General features: G+C 48.4%; 1 protein-coding gene across 1 annotated transcript; it reads right to left on the reverse strand.

The window, feature by feature from the left end:
- Positions 1 to 1,291: 1,291 nt before the first annotated feature.
- On the reverse strand, positions 1,292 to 1,720 carry LOC143301579 (uncharacterized). The gene has a single exon (XM_076615960.1). It carries the CDS (start codon positions 1,718 to 1,720, stop codon positions 1,292 to 1,294), a length of 429 nt encoding a protein of 142 aa, XP_076472075.1.
- Between the last annotated feature and the right edge of the window lie 210 nt (positions 1,721 to 1,930).

Raw genomic sequence — 1,930 nt, forward strand, 5'->3', positions numbered from 1 at the left:
GGTCATGGACCGCGCAGAGACCACTAGCATCGAAGCCATGATCCTGAAAGCCCAGTTAATATGGAAGAGGCATGTCCTACCTCTTCAAAGACATTTGGCCAAAGGGCCTTTCAGTATCAAGCATTTTCCGTCTGGAATTCTCTTCCTCTGGATCTCCGTCACTTACCAACGCTGTCTTTCAAAACAAAATTGAAAACCCACATGTTCAAACAAGGTGTAATGAAGCACAGCTGTTCGTCAGCATTTTTCTTCCTCATGCCCACCCCATTTTGCCCTCTACTGAAACCACCATGTAGTGTGTTTGTGTCTGTGGGTGTGCGTTTACTGTGTGTGCCCGCTAGCGTGTGTATGTGTGTGCTGTGTGCTGTGTGTGTGTGTGTGTGTGTGTGTGTGTGCGAGCGTGTGTGCGACATTTTTTGTCTCGTGTGTGTGTGTGTGTGTGTGTGTGTGTGTGATTGTTCATATCTGCAATTTGTAGTGTTCTCTTAGTTTGTACACACACATATATGTGTTGTTATTTCATGTGCAAAGGTATGTTATCGCCAACTATTGTATAAGTATTGTTTCATGTGAGGCGCTTAAAGCCCATTACATGGGGAACATTTGCTCAACTATCATCATCATCATCATATTGTTGTTGTTGGCGTTGTTATCATAATCATGATTACTATTGTATGTCGTCGTCGTCGGCCTCCTTCCGTCTCGAGAGACGATGGCTGCACCAGAAATGTAGTCACTGCCGGGAATTGCACTTCCTGCTGTGGCTGTGTAGACCGATGCTGGAGTGGCAATCTCTACAGCGTGTGGGACAGGCATAGGTAGATGCTGCTTGGTTTACAGAATCTGACTTGCGTGTGGCTCTTTTTCTCCTTACCGAGTCAATGCGGCTTCTCTCTGCTTGATTCACCCCCCTTTAAATGGGAGCTTTCCAGGGTCCACGTGAGTCCGCAAGGCTTTCCCAGGACAGCACATTAGTACCTGTACTTTTCAGGTCCCATTTGCAAGCATCTTTGAATCTTAGTCGGGGGCGGCCTTGGGGCCTAGATCTGTCTGATAGTTCGCCGTACAGCAGGTCTTTTGGGATGCGGCCTTCATCCATTCGGCGAACATGACCGAGCCAGCGAAGACGGCGTTGACTCAGAAGGGTGAAGACAGTTGGCAAGCCTGCACGCTCAAGCACTTCAGTGTTTGGGATCTTGTCCTGCCATCGGATTCCAAGAATGCGTCTGAGGCATGGAGATGGAAACTGTTTTGTCTCTTCTCTTGTGCAGAGTATGTGGTCCATGTTTCACTAAAGTAGAACGCAAGCTCTGTACACCTGCATCTTAGTGTTCACCGTCATGTTTTTGTTTGACCACACCCTCTTGTGAAGTTTGGACATGACCCCGGCGGCCTTCGCAATTCTTGAGCTGATCTCTGTCTCGAGGGAAAGATCTGAAGTGATTGTCGACCACAGATACTGAAACCGGTAAACTGTGTTCAGCTCGTGGCTCCCGATGTGGATTGTTGGAGGAGAGTTAGTGCCCTGTCCCATCACTTCCGTTTTCTTCAGGCTGATGGTGAGGCCAAATTCAATGCACGTGTGCACAAGGCGGTCCATGGGTCTCTCAAGGGCCTCCTCTGTGTGTGTCACCAGTACAGTGTCATCGGCAAAGAGAGCCTCTCTGGGGACACACCTGACTTTGGTCTTGGCTCTGAGTCTGGCCAGGGTGAAGAGCATTCCGTCAGATCTTGTGTGTAGGTAAACCCCGTCTTCGTTATTTACAAACGCATATGACAGAAGCATGGAGAAAAATATGCCTAAAAGTGTTGGGGCGAGCACGCAACCATGCTTGACACGACTGCTTATTTGGAAAGGGTCAGACACTGCTCCATTGTAGCACACTGTGCTGTACATGTCCTTGTGAAAGGATTCAACAATGGCCAGTAA

The sequence above is a fragment of the Babylonia areolata genome, chromosome 27 (genome assembly GCF_041734735.1).
Source record: "Babylonia areolata isolate BAREFJ2019XMU chromosome 27, ASM4173473v1, whole genome shotgun sequence".
Classification (NCBI taxonomy): Eukaryota; Metazoa; Mollusca; class Gastropoda; order Neogastropoda; family Buccinidae; genus Babylonia; species Babylonia areolata.